This window comes from Megascapheus bottae, chromosome 25, assembly GCF_031878675.1.
Source record: "Megascapheus bottae isolate mThoBot1 chromosome 25, mThoBot2.hap1, whole genome shotgun sequence".
Classification (NCBI taxonomy): Eukaryota; Metazoa; Chordata; class Mammalia; order Rodentia; family Geomyidae; genus Megascapheus; species Megascapheus bottae.
This window is the reverse complement of record NC_143533.1, coordinates 2619068-2637830: the sequence shown is the minus strand read 5'-3', so window position 1 is coordinate 2637830 and position 18763 is coordinate 2619068. Positions and strand designations below refer to the sequence as shown.

The 18763-nt window shown below is 46.8% G+C and overlaps 1 protein-coding gene across 2 annotated transcripts; it reads left to right on the top strand.

The window, feature by feature from the left end:
* Positions 1-1934: 1934 nt before the first annotated feature.
* On the top strand, positions 1935-16087 carry Zkscan2 (zinc finger with KRAB and SCAN domains 2). 2 transcript variants are annotated; one of them, XM_090357871.1, is made up of 7 exons: positions 1935-2396; positions 4183-4369; positions 6878-6969; positions 7302-7431; positions 9837-10517; positions 12920-13411; positions 13837-16087. In XM_090357871.1, the coding sequence occupies exons 1-7, from the start codon at positions 1992-1994 to the stop codon at positions 14754-14756; spliced, it is 2907 nt and encodes a 968-aa protein (XP_090213997.1). In that variant the 5' UTR covers positions 1935-1991; the 3' UTR covers positions 14757-16087. The 2 variants fall into 2 exon arrangements, with proteins under 2 accessions (XP_090213997.1, XP_090213998.1); XM_090357872.1 differs by lacking the exon at positions 9837-10517.
* Positions 16088-18763: the final 2676 nt, after the last annotated feature.

Here is an 18763-nt window from a genome sequence, read left to right as displayed (position 1 = left end):
GGGCATAGCTTCCAAGTTGTTGGGTGGGAGTGTGTGTGTGTGTGTGTGTGTGTGTGTGTGTGTGTGTATACTGGGGCTTGAACCAAGGGCCTGGGCACTGTTTCTTAGCTTCTTTGCTCAAGGGTGGAGCACTTCCACTTAAACCATAGCTCTACTTTCGGCTTTTTGGGTGGTTAACTGGAGATTGATTTTCCCAGCTCGGGGCTGACTTTAAATCACGATCCTCAGATCTTCTGGATAGTAGTCACCTCTGACCATTACTTTGTGACACTCAGGAATGGCCACAGGTTCCTGGTTTTTTGCTCACCACCTATCCACCTGTCGGGCATGATAATAAATACTCTATAAATACCATGTGATACACCCCCCCTTGCATATATTAAGAAAAATCCTCCCTCACCTTACACCTGTCATGTACAAGCTCTTCAGAGCCTTCTTGCACGCTAGAATTTTACACGTCGGGTGTTGCCACGAAAACTTTCGAAGAAATCAAAGTCCGCTGTTCCCCGATAGCTTGCTCACGCTCTAGAACCAGGATCTCTGTTATGCGTGCGGATGCATGGAAAGTGTGCATTGCAAAGGGCCGAAAACACGGCTGGCCGTGTGCAGCGGGCGCAGGGATAGACTCCCCCGCTGCACATGCAGGGGAACAGTGTGGTGACACGGTGTTGCTGCACTTCCCGGCACCGCCGGAAGAGGGCAGTCTCTCCACACCCCCCTCCCCCCACACCCCACCCGCTTCCATCCCCGCAGAGCCTGGGAAAAGGCGGACAGCCGCGACCCCTCCGCCACTCGGGGAGAGGCGGTGGCGGAAAGACGACGTATCCCTCCGCAAGACCAAAGAGTCCCACTTCCCACCCCCACCCCCCACCCCCAAGCCTGGGACCGGACTCCATCACCACATCCAGAGGTGCATCCTTCGCATCACCCCCTCATCCCCTAAAGTCCCCGGAGCACGACGCCGCGCGCTCTCGCGAGACTCCACGACGCAGACCACCCCCCCTACACACACATACACACACGCCCGCCTCGCCTGTCAGGACGGCTCGCACGGACCCCCGCGCAGGGCGCCGGGGCTCTGGGCGCGGCGCGGACAGCGCATGCGTGGCCGCCGCTTCCCAGCACCCCCCGCGCTCCCCGCCGGGCCGAGCGGGACGAGGCCGAGAGCCAGCAGCCAGCCGGTCGTCGCTCCCCCGGGTCGTCGTGGAGGCCTCGTGTCGGGGCCGCGTCTTTTTTACTTCCTCCGGGGGGGGAGGAACCACCGCTTGACACAAGCCTTTCCCTGACGCGCTGAGGTTTCCTCCCGAGGACGGCCGGAAAAGCTCTCGGGTACCGCCCGCACTCCCACACCGGACACCTGCCGCGGCCTGGGCGCGGCGCCCGGGACCCAGGGCCGGGCGGGGCCTGCACGTCCGTGCCCAGCCACCCACCGACCCGGGGGTTCGCCGACACACACACACACCCTCCAAGCAGGCGCCCTGATCCGGAGCCCGCCGGAACCCAGGGCCGGGCGGGGCCTGCACATCCGTCCCCACCCACTGGGGCCTCGCCTCCTCTGGGGAGCCCGACGGGCCTCCCGGGGATTCACAGACACACACACACACACCCTTCCTGGCCTCCCATCCCTTCCCCAGCCCCCTCCGCTGCACCTTGGACTAAAAGGATCTGGTGCACCTCAGAAAATCATATTGCAGGGACTCACCTTGTTTGGAGAAGGGGACCCGGGTTTGGGGACTTTGGGGTACACGTTCATCAGAATCCTAAGGGTAGATTTGACTCATCAGCCTGGTACACCCGGTTCATGCTGACACCCCCATTCCCCCACCTTCTCCCACTTCCATAAACGATTAAGTGGGGAGCCCTGGGAGACTTCTCTGAGCCCTGACTCTGACCTAGACGTCAGGTTAGACCCCCCCACTCCCCCCAATACACACACACACACACACACACACACACACACACACACACGGGATACACTCCTGGGCTGGAGCATGGCTGCAGCTCTGTCTCCTCAGATTGACGAGCCCCTAGAGATTGAGGGGTGTCTAATAATGAAAGTTGAAAAGGACCCCGAGTGGGCATCGGAGTCCATTCTGGAAGCATCAGCTAGCACTGAATGTGAGACCTTTCGCAAATGCTTCCGGCAGTTCTGTTACGAGGATGTGACCGGACCCCACGAAGCTTTCAGTAAACTCTGGGAACTTTGCTGCCGATGGTTGAAGCCAGAAATGCGTTCCAAGGAGCAGATCCTTGAGCTGCTGGTGATCGAGCAGTTTCTCACCATTTTACCGGAGAAGATTCAGGCTTGGGCCCAGAAGCAGTGTCCAGAGAGTGGAGAGGAGGCGGTGGCCCTGGTCATACATTTGGAAAAAGAGACGGGACCCCTAAGACAGCAGGTGAGAGAGGATGTTCAGACTTTTTGTATTTAAGGAAAAAGAAGGTGGGGAAAAGCAGGTGTGTGCGTGATGCAGGAACAAGTGGGAAAATAATGCTAATTTTTTTTTTTAAGCCCTTAATCAGAACCCACTTAAAAAGCAGACTCGAGTTTCGTATTGAATGAGAAAGAGTAAAATGTGGTTTGAAAAAAATCTTCCAAGTGAGAAGGCCTGGTACCTGTAATCATAGCTTCGCAGGAGGCAGAGAGCTGAGAGATCTCAGTTCCAAGCCAATCCTGGCAGACTAATCCCTGAGACTCTTATCTCCAATTAACCAGCCTAAACCCGGAAGTGGAGGCGTGGCACTCAATCATAGAGTGCCAGCCTGAAGCAAAAGTGACTGGCAAGAAACAACCTTGCATATGAAACTAAACATTGTTGACCTAAGTACTTGTTTTAATCCTTGGTATAATGTGCTCAACAAAACTATATTAGAGAACAATATAATTATGCTTCACAGGATTAGACTCTGAATAGACTTGGAAAAAAAAAAAAAAAACTTCTTCAGTTATCCCAGAATCCCTTTAATCCTTTACTATCAGTGCTGTCTTCTGAAGTGCTCTTAGTGCCTTGATCCTTGTACTCTTCAACTAGTGCCTCTGCCAGGTCTTTATTTCTCAGTGGCTTTGCATGCTTGTCTAGTTGCCTTTCAGGGCCCTCATTAACCTCCAGAAATCTTACAGCTTTAGTCAGATTTGTAGCTTCACCTAGCATAAGATTTGCACTCTGTAAAGATCTATCTGCAGGATGAGTTGGTTAGGAACAGAAAAAAAAAATCGATGGGCAGATTAATTTTGTAAGTTTCCAGTTCCCTGGTGAATATTTTTGTGTGCAGCTAACCCACTCCTCTGTGAATCTAATAGATGCGACTACTTGGTATCTATTAAGAGGCTCTGAGCCTCAGAGCCACTCAGGAGGCTAAGTACTAAGGATCCAGATTTGAAGCCTGCAGGGACAGGAAAGTCCCTAAGACTCTTACCTTCCAATAACCACCAAAAAGCCAGAAGTGGAGCTGTGGCTCAAGTTGTAGAACACTAGCCTTTTGCAAAAAAGCTCAAGGATCGCATGAAGCCCAGGTAGAGTTGGTTTTGTTTTGGTTTTTGCCAGTCCTGGAGTTTGAACTCAGGGCCTGGGGACTGTCCTTGAGCTTCTTTGGCTCAAGGCTAGCACTCTACCACTTGAGCCACAGCATCACTTCTGACTTTTTTCTGAGTCGTTTATTGGAGATAAGAGTCTCACGGACCTTCCCCTAAGAGGGCTGGCTTCCAACCACCATCCTCACATCTCAGCCTCCTGAGTAGCTAGGATAACAGACATGAGCCACTGCATCTGGCTCCAGGTCAAATGTAAGCCCTAGTACTGGCTCAGAAGAAGACTAAGAAAGATGCTCTGTACTTTATCTCTAACAGGTTTCTCCCACCTTATCAATAAAGAATATTCTGTGTAGGTGGTAGGGTGCCAGCCTCAAGCAGAAAAAAAAAAGAGAGAATGCAAAGCCCTAAATTCAGAACAGCAGCACCTGCCCCCCCTTTCTCTCTCCCTCTCCCCCCTCTCCTTTTCCCTCTCTTGTTCTCTTGTCCAAATTTCCACACAGTACTGTGAACCAGTCATCCTCAGAGGCTCTATCGGGAATGGGGGAAATTTCATTCTTTCTCAGATCTTCTGTCCTCTACCTCTCTCTTGGAGAAATTTAGCCCTGATTTTGGATCTCTTTTTCATCTATTATGGTATTGTTTTCACTTCCCAGGTCAACAGTCACCTGCACTCAGAGAAGCAAGCTCCACGTGGAACTGTGTGGGAGATAGCAGAATTCCAGCCAGATCAGGTAGAACCCCAACGCAGAGTGGTATCTTTGGAAGAAGCTAGAAACCTGCACTCAGGACATCAAGAACAGCTGGCTCGAAAGAGAGTGCATCGGCCCTTGCCCAGGAATGGTGAGAAGACCTTAAAAACACATTCAGTGCAGAAACCAGAGCGGAATATATCATCTCCTTAGCACTGTGACTTGTAGTTATTTTTTAAATCTTTGTTGTCCACGTAGAGAATTTTTTTTCATACTGCTACATATCTGTGTGCTTTTGCCAGACTGCAGGCAACTTGAAATATTGAAAATGAAAATAAGATATTTATGTTCCAAATTTGAGACACATTAAGGCATTCCAGACAGTAAACAATGAATCTCTACAGAGAAAAGACACTTGAAATACAGGTGCCCTAGACATGAATGAAACAAGTCGATACAAGAAAATGACCCACCCTGAGGCCAGGAGTGTGGCCTAGTAGTAGAGTGCTCCCCTAGCATGCACAAAGCCTTGAGTTCTATTCCTCAGTACCACATACACAGAAAAGACTGGAAGTGGCGCTGTGGCTCAAGTGGTAGAGCACTAGCCTTGAGAAAGCCCAAGGACAGTGCCCAGGCCCTGAGTTCAAGCCCCGGACTGACAAAAAAAGGAATGAAAGAAAGACAGAAAGAGAGAAGGAGGGAGAGGGAGAAGAAAAGGAAGGAAGGAAGGAAAAGAAAAGAAAGTGACCCACCTTGCCCTTCCCAGCCCATTTATCTTTCCATCCTCGGAAGTGTGGCTCCATCTTAGATTTAAAAAGAGGGACAGATACCACTCAGGAGGGTCTGGCTTATTTCAGACAAACCACTCACCACCTGACAAGTTGCAGAAGGGGAGGGGAAGAAAGATAGGGCGGGACAATACAAAACAGTGAGTTCCAGACCATATGATGGACAATGGGTTTCCAGGTTCTGCAGCTCACTCTCCTGAGTGGCCTTTACTAAATAAACTCTTCACAGATGTGGGGAGGGGGAAAAAGAGGGGCAGAAATATCACTGGATCACCTACATCTTGCCCTGCCCCCCTACCTATAGGATCTTAGGTAAATGTGAAGAACATCATTGCACGGAGGCTGCAAAGGCAGGAAGAACTGAGTTCAAGATCCAGATGTCCTTAAAAACAAAATATGTGGCATTGTTTAGGTTATTTCTCAAACTTTACGTTCCTTCATCAATGAAAGGGAAATGACAAGGATACATTTAACACAGTAGCATAAAGGGCCTCCCTCCCATCATGCCAAAAACAATTTTTTTTTGGTGCTGGTCCTGGAGCTTATTTTGCTCAAAGCTAGCATTTTACCACTTGAGCCACACCTTCATTTCTGAAGATGTGGTTTGGAGTGGTTAAGTGGACATAGTATAACAGACTCTTCTGCCCCAGCTGGCTTCGCACCACAATCCTCAGATCTCAGACTCAGTACTGAGGATTACGAGGATTACAGGCATGAGCCACCAACACCCCACTGCCAAATCAGTTTTAAACCTCAACTCTTAATGTATACAAGGCTTTACCAAGAGATAAGATCTACTACCATACCCCACTTGTATGTCCCTCTCCAATTTAAATGTATACATGATAGAATTCATTGCAGACATGAATGAGTGTGTCCCTGAGTGTGGGCATTCCCTTGATCGATGACTTGCAAGAGTCCAGGGATTAGCTGATGAGCTTAATCCAGGGGCTACCTATTCATCATCTAGGGTGATAATACATTCTGAAAGTAGAAAAATATTTTCTGCTACAGTGCTGACTGGAGTACAGAGAGCAAAAGTATGAGGGGTAGAAAGGGAACATCATTCTAAAGGAAGAGCTATGATTGCAGCCATGTGGGAATATAATGTTTTCAAGGAGATGATTTGTTTTGATTCTGTGGACAGTGGAAAAGCAAGCTTTTAAGTTCTTGCTCACAAATGATAGTTCTAGTTTTTCCCCCGTATATTCCAGGGATAAAGTTAGACCACATATATCGCTATGTATCCTTTATATATAAGGATAGGGTTTTTTTTTTAAGTTTACATGTAATATATCTTCCTTCTGCCTATAGGATTTCATTTACCTGCAGAGTCTACTACTATGTATCTGTTTACTAAGTTCCCAGTACTGTACTTAGCCATACAGTCTTAATTTAGACTTAAAATCATAAACTGATCATCTGCACACCACATCACATTTATTTTATTTCACTTACAAGGAGTTTTCTTGTTGTTGTTATTGTTGTTTGGAGGCATAGTTGTTTGCTTTTAGTTTTGAGATTTCAAAAAAGTCTGATTTTTGAAATAAAAATCACTTTGAAACTACAACAGCTGGAGCTCCTGGCCATAACCCATGGCTATGCCCTTTCAATGGGATGTATTTACTCCAGTTCCCCCCTCCCAGTGTCTGCCTAGCCTCCCTCGTCACACATTGCCTGCCTACTCCCTGAAAGCACTAACTTTGTGAGCCCCAGCTTTAGGGTAACATAGTTTGCGGCATTGCTCTGAACTCACTGAAAAGGTGACCTTTTGATTTTTTCTTCTTAAATCTCTTTTCACACATATTCATTCCTTAACAGGAGAGGCTAGATGAATTACTCATTACTAATTGTTTCTTCTCTTTTTACAGCTCGGTCTTCCCCTTGGGTTCCTGCCTCTGCTAATGAGTGGAGCACAGTGGATGGGGAGGTGACCACCACACGTCTTCCCGCAGGGTCCCAGGTGAGGGGTAATTGTCCTCCCTGGCCTGCCTTCCTAGAGTGTTCATTCACCACTATTTCCCGGGCCTTCACTGCCTTCCAATTATTTTACTCCCTCCAATGACCCTCCCCACCACCACCACGCCACTCCACTGCCAGGTTCTTTTTCAGAAAAGATTGGAGCCAGTCATGGGAGTAACGAAATGCTTCTCTTGTGTTCTGACTCCTGTCACCTTGTTCGGTACACAGTACACAGCTGGCTCCTTCATTCCAATTCTTCAGAGGCCTCTTCTGCCTCATCCTTGATCTACCCAGAACGTACCCTGGTAGTCATTGGTGTTGGTATTGTTACAGGAACCCCCAAGAGACACCCACACAACAAGAGTGTTTTCCTACAGAAAGAGAGTACACCCAGTTCCTGTTCACAGAGGCTTCTGCCGGGATGTCAGGAAGGACAGCAGCGCTGGGAACACGGTGTCCCTCGGTAAGAAGTCTTCCCTTCACAAGTATACTCCTTCCTGCTGGTGATTAAGTAGTCAGAGGTGAAGGTTAATGCTCAAAATTATCTCCACACTCCCCGTGCAATCACATATCTCCTTTCCATTGAGAAAAGAATGTAGTCATTTGGGAATTAAAACACTGGAAAGGAGTTAGTGGAAAAGACTGACAAATTATGAAACATACAGTCTTATACACATTCACTCCATTAAATGTTCCATGAAGTTTTTTTTGGATTTGTTGTTATTTAACAGTAATAATCCAACTGCTAGTCCAGAGCCTCCTGATGTATAAACTGATGTTCATTGGATGAATGAATGGAAATCTTTTTTTAAAAAAAAGCAATGAAAACAGAGTAATTAATTTAAATCCTAAAACCTCCATAGCATGTTGAGAATCATTTGAATGGCATCATTTTTTGGAAGATTCTCTTTATATGTGCTTTAAGAGAAACGATAAGTAGGATTCATTCAATGCAGGCTCTTACTCAGAATAGTAACTGTTTACTTGTGAGTAAAATCATAGGCCAAAACTGTACACTGATATCAATATATAACTCACATAAATTATGTATGTATATATAGGATAAAGTAATCCTGCCTGATGCAATTAGGCACAAGTTTATTACATTAATTAAATAAAATTTAAGCTTTAGCTACTTAGTGGCAGTAGCTGTAGATCAATACTCAGTAACCTAACCACATTGATAGCACTATTACAGGACAATTCTAGAATCAGAGAAAGTTCTGTTAGACATACAGACACTAAATAAAATAGAGATTATAAAATGAACCATATCAAATGAAGTAGACAAAGGCAAATTAACAATGTCCACTTTTAAATGGCATACCAGTAACAATGCACTCTTGAAAACCAGCGAGCCATCTTAACCTATCCTCCTCATTGTGGAATCAAAACCTGCTTCATACCATTGCTCTGGACTGCTTGGTATGCATACCATGCAATCCAGAGCGTCCTCCGTAAAACCTGCCTCTAGTAGCAAGGCAACACACTTAGAGAATTCAGGTAGCCAGGCCACAGGGAAGCTGTATTGTTAATCTGTACTCAGAAACAGGTCCTCACAGTCATTGTATTTTTTTTTTTGCCAGTCCTGCGCTTGAGCTCAGGGCCTGAGCACTGTCCTTGGATTTTCTTAAGGCTAGAGCTCTACCACTTGAGCCTCAGCACCACTTCCAGCTTTTTTGTATGTATGTGGTACCAAGGAATTGAACCCGGGTCTTTGCGCATGCTAGGCAAGCACTTTAACCACTAGGCCACACTCCCAGCCCCAGTCATTATATTTTTAATTGGAGGGAACCTCTAGATAAATAATGCTGTGTCCTGTAATAGCTATATGCTTTTATCCCCACCAGTTGTACAATGTTGTTTTCTTCACTTCCTCTCCAACCCTTCTACTTCTTTGTTTTTATGCTAGTACACATTCTAACAGGTGTGAGGTGGAGTTCTTGGTGGTTGCTGATTTAGGAAGCTGTACTTTTCCAGGAATCTGTGGACCATTTTTATATCCTATCTCATCAGGTCCACTGCCCCTTATTAATCATAAATCATATTTTTGCTTTTTCCTTATGCAGTTTAGATTTTAACATCTTACCAGATCTATGGTTTACTAATTTCATCCTCTTGGCTCTCTCTTTGTTGATGCTCCGTTGCTACATGGAAGTTTTTAGTTTAATCCAAGTTTATTTTTCTTTTAACTGTGCTTTCAGTGGTATGATGGCATATCAAATAAACACACACGCACATACACACATATGTATTTTATGGTTTCGGTTTTGCACTTTCGTGAGTAGCAAGATAAGGGCCTAATTTCACTCTCTTGAATACAGATACTCAGTTTTCCCAGCACCAGTTTTTGAATAAGCTTTCCTTTATGAAAGGTGAGTTGACCATAGATAGATGGATTTATTTCTGGGATGTTCTGTTTCACTGTCTCTGTTTTGTGTTGGTACCATGCTGTTGGATTAGTATAGCTGTATAATGTTGAACAAGAATCTTTACATCTCTCAAGACTTTGAGAGATACATGTTTTTGAGGTAGCCAAGGAGGGAATAGATGTGTGGTAAGCAAAAATCACAGATTATTTTGTAATGAGTATGTATCTGAAACACGCTTTGAACCTTACACAAGGTTGGTAATCAGTGGTAACAAATGTGCCTTACCCTTAAAATTAATATTTCTGACAAAACTAGCAAGGAAAGGAAGTGGTGTATAATATAACAAAAGCAAAGCCCCAGCATTGTAGAGGCATATGTGCAAAGACACATGTGGTCATAGCTAAGGAAAGCCTTGGCATGACAGGTGGGTCCAGCAGCAGACTGAGGCACACAGTAACGACATCCCTGCCTACATGAGGCATTTCTCTTTCTGTAGGGGGTGCTGTGTCTGCATCTAACAAGACAGCCCAGTTGGAACCAAGAAAGGAGCCATGGACTGTAGGCCTACATTCCTTGAATAAGAGGGGCACCCCACAAAGCAGCCATGTCAAGGAAAAGGCAGTCCCTGCCGTCCAGATCCCTGCCAGGAGTGTGGGGAAAGCATGGAGGGAGCCGCAGCAGTGGGGCTTGGAAGATGAGAAAATCGCAGGTGTGCACTGGAGCTATGAAGAGACGAAGACTTTCCTTGCCATTCTCAAGGAGTCTCGCTTTTATGAAACACTGCAGGCTTGTCCCCGAAACAGCCAGGTGTACGGTGCTGTAGCTGAGTGGTTGCGGGAATGTGGCTTCCTCCGAACACCGGAACAGTGTCGGACCAAGTTCAAAAGTCTTCAAAAAAGCTATCGGAAAGTGAGGAATGGGCATGCACTGGAACCCTGTGCCTTCTTTGAGGACATGGATGCCCTGCTGAACCCTGCGGCCCATGCATCATCCTCTGACAAGCCAAAGCAGGCGATCTCTCTTCCCCGACTGAAGAGGATCGCTGTCTGCAGGAGAGAACAGGTCAGTTTGGTGCAGGAGGAAGCTGCTGAAGACTCTGATGGTGATGAAATGGGCGTTGAATTTATCCGCAAGTCTGAAGTCCGTGGTGCCCCTGTCTTGTTTCAAAACCTGAGTGGTAAGGATCATGATATGTTCCTGGTCTGAAAACAGAAGTGTGGTCTTGGGGAGAAGAAAGAAATGAGACATGACCAAAGCTAGGGAGGGCTTGTCAGAAACCCTGCAGCCTTCTCTGTGGTATGACGGCATAACTGACAGGGCACTAAGATGCCCAGGTAGCAGCTCTGGTGGGCCTGGAGGGTATGCTTTCATTTGGGACCCTCTGGAAGGAAGCAAAGGAGCTGAATGGTTCTGAGGCTCTAGTATTATTTGAGAATTAGTATAAAGTAATCAGTTGAAAGGTATGTTTTACACCATTTAGGATACCCAGTTAAATATGAACAAGTTGAAGGAGTGAAAAAGTGAACACAAAATATAATTTTTTTGTCTAACATAAAAGAAAACTAGGACTCGAAAGTTTGGCCTAGTGGTAGTGTGCTTGCCTAGCATGCACGAAGACCTGGGTTTGATTCCTCGATATCACATACATAGAAAAAAGCTGGGAGTAGTGTTGAGGCTCAAGTGGTGGAGCTCTAGCCTTGGGAAAGTCCAAGGACAGTGCTCAGGCCCTGAGCTCAAGCCCAGGACTGGCAAAAAAAAAAAATAGTAAAAAGGAGAAACACAAAATAGATTAGTCAGATAGGAAAACAACAATTCAGAAGTAGACATAACTCCATACACATCATTATTTATAAAATTACAGGACTGAGGTAGTCACACATTTGAAAATAAACTAAATGCTATACCCCAATGGTTTCTGCCTGAAATCATAGCTTCTTGGAAGGCTATGGGAAGAAAGGGTAGTATGAACAGAAAAGTTCACTGGACTCCATCTCCAAAATAACCCGCAAAATGTTAAGCTGGAAGCATGGTTCAGATGGAAGAATGTCAGCCTAGCAAGCTTGAGGTTTTATTGTCAAACCTCAGTAGCACCAAAAAACAATTCACCTATACATTGCTTGTGGGAGATGCATCTTAAATACAGAAATGCAGATATAGTAAAAGGCTACCCCTACGCAAACGATAGCTACCATTGAGAATTTGGGGTCTGAACTACAGAGTTAAACTGCCTGGCAAACTCATGTAGAAACACTGAGTAAGGGCAGTGGGTTTCGCCAACACATCAGTGTTGAGTGGGATGTAGATGAAGGAGCTCAGAAAACCCTGAGATATAGCATTACCTGGTCCTCACTGTTGTCAGCAAGGTCTTCTCCCCTTCACCTACTCAGAATAAATAGATCTGCCCAAAAGATGGGAAGATTGCTTATGCATACATAGGTAGGCACCCATCTGAGAATCCATAGACATACAAGTGGGGCTCTTGGGATGTCAGGTATGGGAGCCTGGAGGTCAGGGGAGAAGAGATGACCCTGTAACTATAGATGGAGGCTGGAAACCATTGTCCCCACAGCGCACTAAAGCACATTTAACAAATCAACCCGCATCTGCTCTGAAAAGCAATCTGCTGTCAATGCCAAATGCCCACTGGTCATGCACATACCATAGACTCGGCGTTTGGTGAGCATAGAGAGTTCATCACTACTCTGCACAAGGTTTTGCTCCTCAAGGAAGACTGGGTGAAGAAGTGATAGGAGCTCTGCAGGAGTTTCTGTGAGGTGCTCTAGTCCTTTCTGAGCCACAGGGAGGAGACCCTGTGGACAGCCAAGTCCTTCACAGCACAGGGAGGATTGAGAGAGCATACTGGAGGTGAACTGCAGATCAAAGCCCTAGTTGGATTTTGCCTTTATGGATTCATTTAAGAATTAATGTCTAGCAGGGTGTCAGTGGCTCACGCCTGTAATCCTAACTACTCAGGAGGTGAGATCTGAGGATCGTGGTTCAAAGCAATCTGGGACACAAAAAGTCCGTGAGACTCTTAAGTGGCACTGTGGCTCAAGTGACAGAGCACTAACCTTGAGCTGAAGAGCTCAGGGACAACTCCCAGGCCCAGAGTTCAAGCCCCACAACTGACAAAGAAAAAAATTATGTCTGTACAATTTGTGCCTTCCAGTACAGAAACACTTTTATTTTGTATCTTTCAATAAACTATTGTCATTTTTTTCCAGTTCTGGCTTGAATTCAAGGCCTGAGCAGTGCCCTTGGGCTTTCTCAAGGCTAGAGCTCTACCAGTCAAGCCACAACACCACCTCTGGCTTTTCTATGTATGTGGTACCGAGGAATCAAACACAGGTCTTTGTGCATGCTAGGCAAGCACTCTACCAGTAGGCCAAAAGCCCAGCCCCAAACTATGGTCATTTTTAATGTAGATCCTCTCGTTTCCTACCAAGATTATTCGTGGGTATATTGTATCTCCTGTTGCTACTGTGAATGAGATTTTTGCCCTTATGTTTTGTAATAGATGTAGTGTAGAAGCGCCAGGCTCCTGTTCTTATATCTTTGAACTGTATCTTTGAATGGCAGGTGTGCATTGGGGCTATGAAGAAACCAAGACTTTCCTTGAAATCCTTCATGAGACACGGTTTTATGAAGCCCTTCAGGCCTGTCATCGGAAGAGCAAGTTGTACGGAGCCGTGGCTGAACAACTTCGAGAATGTGGCTTCCTCCGGACACCAGAACAGTGCCGAACCAAGTTCAAAAGCCTTCAGAAGAGCTACCGCAAGGTGAAGAATGGCCACGTGCTAGAGACATGTGCATTCTACAAGGAGATGGATGCTCTGATTAATGCTCGGGCACCTGCCCCCTCCACCAACATGCCAGAAGAAACACTTCCACCCCCAAGACAAGAAAGAGTGAATATTGAGGTTGAACCTCAGGAATCTACAGGCTGGGAAGCTGAGGAGAGTTCACAGGAGGCAGTAATAGAAGATTCTGGAAGTGACAGGATGAGCGAGGAGGAAACTATACAAGAGCCAGAATTCCAGGGGCCTCCTGGTCTACTGCAAAGCCCACATGGTAAGAGGTCTCCAATAGAAAGGAGATGGTGTCATGGGTCTTGTATGTTTACTTTGTCTCTGTATTTGTACCCTCAGACCTCGGTGAGCCCCTGAAAGCTCTTTGTGTAGCCTCCGGGTGCACCACAGAAAGGAGTACAGGAAGTAATGCAGCTGGTTTCTTGACACAAGTAACTTTAATTTGCTTGAGTTGACTGGTGTATCAAGGCGTACACTTCCTTCATTTTCCCCTAGTTTCCCTTCCTATCCCTGCCCACAAGTCGTAGTTTATATAACTTTTGAAAAATAAGATAAAAGAGGCACAAGATTTGTAGCCCATGAAATATAAAGGATTCATGATATGCCAAACCTTACAGGCCAGGTTAATTGGTTAGCTAAAATAGCAAACAAGTGTATGAATTTGTATTGTCTTCTCCCTTCCTCCAGATTTTGACATTGTAAGTTCTATGAAGGAGGACCAGTCCCATGTAATGTATAAGGACACTGATCCCCACTGGGCCTTTCCAGAAAAGTCTAAAAGAGCTGTTCCCCAGAATGCCGATCCCAGCAAGTATCAGAAAAGAGAGTTCATCTCAGGACGACCATGGGCAAGCCTCCAAGCATCGAGACAAGGGAAGCTGATGGCTTCGCAGAGAGATTTAGGGAGAGCCGTCGTGCACCCGAGGCCTTTCATGGGGAAGAGGCCCTCCAGACTCCTCAAGTACGGAGAGAGCTTTGGGAAGAACGCCCGGCTTGTGTGCCGGGCGACCCACCAGAAAGAGAACGCCTACAAGTGCAGTGTCTGCGGGAAGGGCTTTGGCAGAAGCCGGAGCCTGATGAGACACCAGAGAATCCATACTGGAGAAAAGCCTTTCAAATGCCTGGACTGCGGGAAAAGCTTTAATGACTCCTCAAATTTTGGAGCCCACCAGAGAGTCCACACGGGTGAGAAGCCATACAGATGTGCAGAGTGCGGGAAGTGCTTCAGCCAGAGCTCCAGCCTCATCATCCACCAGAGGACACACACAGGAGAGAAGCCCTACCAGTGCGGAGAATGCGGGCGAAGCTTCACCAACAGCTCTCACTTCAGTGCCCACCGCAGAGTCCACACCGGAGAGAACCCCTACAAGTGTGGAGACTGTGAGAAAAGTTTCACCAGCTGCACCCGATGGCGAGAACACCGGCGAAGCCACAGCGGGGAGAAGCCCTATGGATGTGGCCAGTGTGGCAAACGTTTCAGTAAGAGCTCTGTCCTTACCAAGCACCGGGAAGTCCACGGGAGAGAAAAGCTCCTGTCACACCCTGCCTCTCTCTACTCCCCAGAGATGATGCCCAAGGGGAAGAGCGAGGAGTTGAGGAAAACTTGATAGTGGGCTCTGCTGTTCTTCCTCTGTGCCCCTCTACAGTCATCCGATCCCGGCCTGGCTCTCAGAGCCAGGCCAAAAAAAAAAAAAAAAGGCAAAAAAAAAAGTGTAGTTGACAGTGTAAATAACGTAGGCCTTCACCCTGTTTCCGCCTCGCCTCCAGCTCGGTCTGTCCATCTGCAGTGCATCGCTCCTCCTTCAATAAAGTGGGAAGGAGGATGATTTGAGTTGAGACTAAAAATGTGTTGCTCTGTGCACTGAGGCCAGCGGCATTCAAGATCCTGTCATGTGGGTGAGAGTTGATGTCCAGGAGATCCTGGGTGAAACTGGAGAAAGGATTGTCCACCTGCAGGTAGAACTTTCTGGAATCCGATCAACGTTGCCTCAAAGCTATTCCCCAAAAGGAGAGCAATGATTCCGCCGCTTCTTTCAGGAGTCTGTGTGATGAGAAGCTGATCCAAATAGCTAGGGTAGAAGGCCTGTGTCGTCACTGAAGCCGTGTTATAATGCCTCGCCGTTCCTGAGGGGAGCCATCCATCCTTCTCTGTACCTGAATGCTGTGCCTGCAGCTCTCCAGCCTTCCAGTAATCCTGGCTCCGCCTGCCGTTGTTCACAGGTTCACACTTACCTCCTGATTCCTCTGGGTGCTCTTACCTGACTCTCCAGGACCAGTGGCCCAAGATGCATGCTATCCTGGGATCTCATTCAAGTAATATTTCACACACGTTCTCGCTCTGCCCTGTAACTCCTCTGACCCAGAACCTGACTGCTGTGTTGACATAGTTTATACCTCCTACCCCACTCTTTATAGTCTATAGCAGCGAAACCTCCAGTGAACTTCTCAGGCCTGTGTTAGATGAGAGAGGCACCCCTGCGCCCGCCAGCAGCTCCCAGAGGACTGGCTGTTAGATAGGCCAGTTTCTGGCCAGAGGCTCTTAATCTAGAGCCCTGAGTAGTTATAAAACTTTATACTTCATGCAGCGAAAGTGAAAATATCAATAGAAATGTTCAATCCAGTATTCAGGTTTTATTTTTTTCAACTACTGTGTTGTCTGAAAAAAAAAAAATCTCTTGGATGATTACCAGCAACTATAGGCAGAAAAATTCAGGTCGGGGAATAGATAACCCATGTATGTGTGGAATCACAGCTGGAACCCAGAAATCTGGTCTTCCAAAGCCAGCTGCTTCCAGCTGAGGCCAGTGGCATTTGTACCCTAATGCACAGGTAATCCAGGGTGGCAAAGCTTACTGGGACAATAACCAGAGTTAGGGTTTTGAATCATTTCTTCTCCCCCCACCCCCACCGCCTCCATCCCCTTCTTCCTTCCCTCTCCGCACCCCTGTCAAATGCTGTCCTGTTTAAAGACATCTAGAGTTAGAATGTTTTAGTGTGCTTGTACCATTCAGCAAAGTACCAAGAAGAATGGGCACTGTAGGAAGAGCCCAGTTACAGTGTTCAAGTGGGAAGAGCCTGGCAGGAGGCAGGTGACTCAGGTAACCCTTGGCATATGTCTCATTTACAGCTGCTGGAAGTAGTATTTTCCATATCCCAACAATTGCGTTCTTCTGTCTTGTCCAAATCAGAGACATGTAATGGTGTGTGTTGTCACTCTGCCTAGCACAGTGTGTGGCGGTGAGCGTGGCACTAGTGGGCGTGTGCTTCATTCAGTGGACTGGACTCTGCTGAACCAATGGAAGCTCTTATCTGCCCTCCAATCCAAGGCTACTTGTCTCCCTGTATTTTTTTTTCTGAGACACAAAAGTGAAAAAGAATGACGTGCTTTTTTTTTTTGAAGATTATAAGAAAGGAAAAAGGTGTTGTGTTTTGTTTTTCCCTAACTCTCAGTACCAGAGAATATTCTGATCCTAGGAAGAAAAAAAATGGGCATTTAATCTTGTAGGCACTGTGATTTGTAAAATGTGTTGCTTTTCCTGCTTTGTTCTGACTGTTAGATAGTTGTTCAAGAAAACACTCCACCTCAACTAGCTGACTAAACCTAGATTTATTTACATACTTATTTTTGGTTGCAACTCAGGGCCTTTTGCTTGCTAGACAGATACTCTACTACTTTAGCCAAACCCTTGCTCTTTTCTAGTTTTCAGTGGGTTTTGTTTGTTTTGATTTTAGTTACTTTTAAGATAGGGACTCGGGATTAGCCTGAAGCAAAATCCCCTACTCATAGCTGGGATGACAGATGCAGGCCACCACACCTACTGAGATGGCTGACCTCAGGCGTGGTGGTCCTGAACTCCCCATCCACATGCCTGGTTTTGTATGGATAAGCGCCCATACCTGGCGCATGTCTGTGTATACGCCCTTAGCTGGGAATTGTGCCACATCCTATCTTTAAGTGGTATCAGCAAATGGGCACTTTTATTCTCTGCTGTCTTATCCAAGGCCTTTTCAGATCTGGACTTGTACTTCCTGCCCACACTTGCATCCATTCCCACACATACCTCTACCTCTTGCTAAGGGATTTATTAGTTCTTCCTGGAAAGACCTCAGTCTTTTGAAAGACGAAAACTTCATGGTTGTATGTAACCAGCTCAGGACAGCTTGTCACTGTGAGGTTCTCATTAGACCAGAAGCCAAAAAGAAGTGAGTTCCAGCCTGTCCTTACCATTTACTAGAACTGCTCCACAAGTCACAGCCTTCCTCTTGTTGAGAAGGTGAACTTGAATGTCAAGAACGAGTCAGGCATTGGTGTTTGTGAGGCAGTCCAGCATGGGAGGCAGGACGTAGTTTCTGGTCTGAAAGCAAACCTTAGTAGCTAATAAAAAGTGAACCCCCCTCATATTTCAGGGACCCTGAGATGAGAAAACTCAGGAGCCTGCTCAATAAAGACCAAGGGCAAGCCGCTCACTTCCCAGACACCCTGAGAGCCAAAGGCAGGTAGCGGCAGCCAAGAGAGTGCTTTGTAAGGCCCAGTAACAAGCCAGACTCGGCCAAGAGGGAGAGGAGGCCCCCCAAGTGGAAGGCATGTCAGAGTGACTCGCGTGACCGCAGTAGCCTCGGCCTTCACGCGTTCCAGCATCACATCTAAGAGGACAGCTGTCCATCATTGCATTCATGTCCTCTTACCTGTCCTCTGATAAACTCGTGTGTGAAACAATGTCTACAATAAATGCTCACTTTGCTTCTGCCAGAACTGGAAGGATGGCGTCTTTCTGTTAAGGGAAAAGAAAATGCAAGGAACTAAAAGCTACGCCTTGGGACCGGGAGCGTGGCCTAGTAGTAGAATGCTTGCCTAGCATACACCAAGCCCTGAGTTCGAGTCCTCGTAACTAATATGAAGAGAACTTTGGCCACATGCCAGTCACACCTGCCAGGAAAGCCGGCAGGGGCCTTAAGGATAGGGAATGAGCCCACCTCCAAAACACCTCTGTGGTGGGACCCGGGTGACTGAACAGTGTCTGAGAACCACTGCCAACAGCGGCACCATGGGGCAGACAGGAGAACTGCAGCGCCTGCCACACGTGTCAAGACTCACACATTCCCTCCCTATCGAGAACACTATGGCGTTGGCACGGGTGGCTCACTCTGTCATCCTAGCTACTCAGGAGGCTGAGATCTGAGAATTGGAGTTCAAAGCCAGCCCAGGCAGGAAGTTCCCTGATATCCATATCTCCAATTAAACAGCAAAAGAGAAAAAAAAAGCCAAAGTGGAGCTGTGGCTCCAGTTTGAGAGTCACTGAGACCAGTGTCACCCATAATTCACGCCCACCAGAACCTGAGGGTGTGGTCTCATTTAGAAGTAGGATCTTGGTTGCTGCCATTAGGGGGATGAGATCATACATTGGGGTACCCCTAAAAAATGAGTGTTCTGATGTGCACACAGTTCTTGAGAAAACTGCATAAAAACAGAGACAGAAGCCAAGCACCGGTGGTTCAGACCCACACATAATCGATCTGAGGATCACAGTTCCAAGCTAGCCCAGGCAAGAAAGTCTCCAATAAATTACAAAAAAGTCACATGTGGTGCTGTGTCTCAAGTGGTTAGAGTGCTAGC